The sequence below is a fragment of the Ctenocephalides felis genome, unplaced genomic scaffold (assembly GCF_003426905.1).
Source record: "Ctenocephalides felis isolate EL2017-DRISC unplaced genomic scaffold, ASM342690v1 CF-g0.4_SCAFFOLD_01492, whole genome shotgun sequence".
NCBI classification, from domain to species: Eukaryota; Metazoa; Arthropoda; class Insecta; order Siphonaptera; family Pulicidae; genus Ctenocephalides; species Ctenocephalides felis.
This window is the reverse complement of record NW_020537646.1, coordinates 47,047,751-47,050,145: the sequence shown is the minus strand read 5'-3', so window position 1 is coordinate 47,050,145 and position 2,395 is coordinate 47,047,751. Positions and strand designations below refer to the sequence as shown.

Genomic DNA, 2,395 nt, shown 5'->3' with positions numbered 1-2,395 from the left:
TGTTTTTTACATTTTTATGTTGGTATACATGAATTTTTTATGCATCTTTATGAGTTAACTCGAAATACCAACAAAATGGCCGACATGTCAAAAAAAATGGCCGCCATTACTACACGAAGCGACGTGTTACGCCTACACCAATATTAAAAATTATTCAGGTTTTTGGGGCTGTATACGATACGTACAAATGTAGAAGTGTGTAGAAGCAATACAAGGGGTTAATTTTAATATTATACATGTGCTGCTATCTATTTTTAAAATTTTGTATTTCAATGGAGGTAACGTCAAATCGCCAGACATAGCGATCTATTTCTACTTGTTTATCTATGTTTTACAACTTCAATACAATGACTCTGACCGCACGCGGTTTTTCCTGTCAAATTAGTAGAGATTAGTTTTATGTTTATATATGTTGATTGCTCTCTGTAAGCTTATTCTGTATTCGATATAATTTAACATCTGCTTTAGACATTTATAAACGATTTTTAAATCTCTAAAATGACAGCTTTACTAAAAAAAAGAGCTTCGGCTTTATATTCGCAAACTGTACAGGTATTTATTTAAAAGTGTTAAATCCATCTGATTTATTTTATTTAAATTGTATAAAAATAATGACTAACAAAATTTACTACGAAGTATAATAAATAATATGTTCTTCAATCTTAAGTCTGCAATTTTTTCCCAGGAATCAGCAAAATCGTCTCCTCATAAAATTAAAGTAATAAGAAAATCTGTATCTAATAGCAGTTCTGGAGCAGTTTATATAAATCTTTTAAAACAAAGCAAAAGTAGCAATGAATCATTGCAATTACTTTTACGGGTTTCAGACAGTTTACAAATTGACGAGTCAGATATTCCTGATATTTTACTCAAATTGAGAGAACAATATCTAAAAGAAAACGAATCAGCAGTTAGAGTTAAAATTGTATCATTGATAGGTGACATAGGATCTCAAGCAGTTACATGTATAAAGGTTTTAATTGATGAGACGATAAATTTACTACAGAGAGAAACATCAAGTAAAGTAACAGCTCAAGGACTTACAACATTATTGAGGTACTTTTTATTTGAGATGATTATTATTGAATAATATTGCATGCTGCTTAAAAGTACTTATTGATGTATGTTAGTTGTTATAAACCTTTCATGTATACCTATCTCCGTTTTCACAGAAGATATGTTCCATAAAAAACTGGGTAATTAAAAATAAAACTATTTTAAATATTGCATTTTTTTAATAAATAAAAATAAAAATTGGTTTGTAAAGATATAACCTTTTTTACTCTCTAGTTTTTATTTTCATCTTTGTTGAACAATAATTTTTTTTATAATTTACAGATTTTGTAAAAAATCATTCTACTTACCCACTTTAAATAAATTTATGCTATCAATTATGTCAAAATACTAATTAAAACAAAGTTTAAAAACAATGATGCTCTTTATTTTGGTATTTCAAACATACTAGCTTATACACATATAAAATTTAGTTTTGATCATAAAACAGTGAGTTCCAGTCTTATATACATATTTCCATCATAGCATAAACTACTAAGAACTTGCAACTGTAACATGTTGAAGTTTGATACTAAACGCTCTGTGTCTACTATGTCTATGTATATATGTTTCTCTTTTGTTTTGTGTGAAACAAGTGATTGTTAATAATATTTGTAATGCATGTGATTAGTTAAAGAATATATAATCAGTCAGTCTGTTTTTATCCTTCTGCATGAACAGTTATATTATTATTCACATAAACTTTTAACATAAATTCTACAGGTTATGGGCCCAGATCCCATGTTTTTAAAGTTTATTGAATAAGAGTTTAGTGCTTTTTTAATCATTATGTCGTCGGGATACTTAGTAAATGTACCGAAGTTAAAAGGGCGTGAAACATATGACGATTGGGCGTTTGCAGCAGAAAATTTTCTAATCTTAGAAGATTTAGCAGAATGCATTGTAGAGCCAAAGCACGGGGCAGCACGGGAAATTGATGTGATCAAGGATAAAGCAAAATTGATATTAACATTAGATACAAGTTTATATGTACATGTAAAAGAAACAAAAACCTCAGCCCAGCTATAGTGATTCAGGTTTCACTCGAAGAATTAATCTCTTAAGGACATTAATTTCTACTAGATTAATTAATTGTGAATCAATGAGCTCATATGTCAATCAAATAATAGAAACAGGGCAGAGATTGAGGGGAGCGGGATTTAATATTGATGATGAGTAGGTAGGCTCTTTGCTCTTGGCAGGATTGCCAGAAAAGTTTTCGACGATGATTATGGCGATTGAGCATTCCGGTATAGCCATTACAACGGACGCAATAAAAACGAAGCTGCTGGATATAGGAAACGATGTTGCGGTTAATAATGATGAGAGCGCCTTTGTAGCA

The 2,395-nt window shown here is 30.0% G+C and overlaps 1 protein-coding gene across 1 annotated transcript; it reads left to right on the top strand.

The window, feature by feature from the left end:
- The first annotated feature begins 400 nt into the window (after window positions 1–400).
- Window positions 401–1,804, top strand: LOC113371310. The gene is made up of 3 exons (XM_026611944.1): window positions 401–552; window positions 686–1,056; window positions 1,777–1,804. The coding sequence occupies exons 1-3, from the start codon at window positions 499–501 to the stop codon at window positions 1,802–1,804; spliced, it is 453 nt and encodes a 150-aa protein (XP_026467729.1). The 5' UTR covers window positions 401–498.
- The last annotated feature ends 591 nt before the right edge of the window (window positions 1,805–2,395 follow it).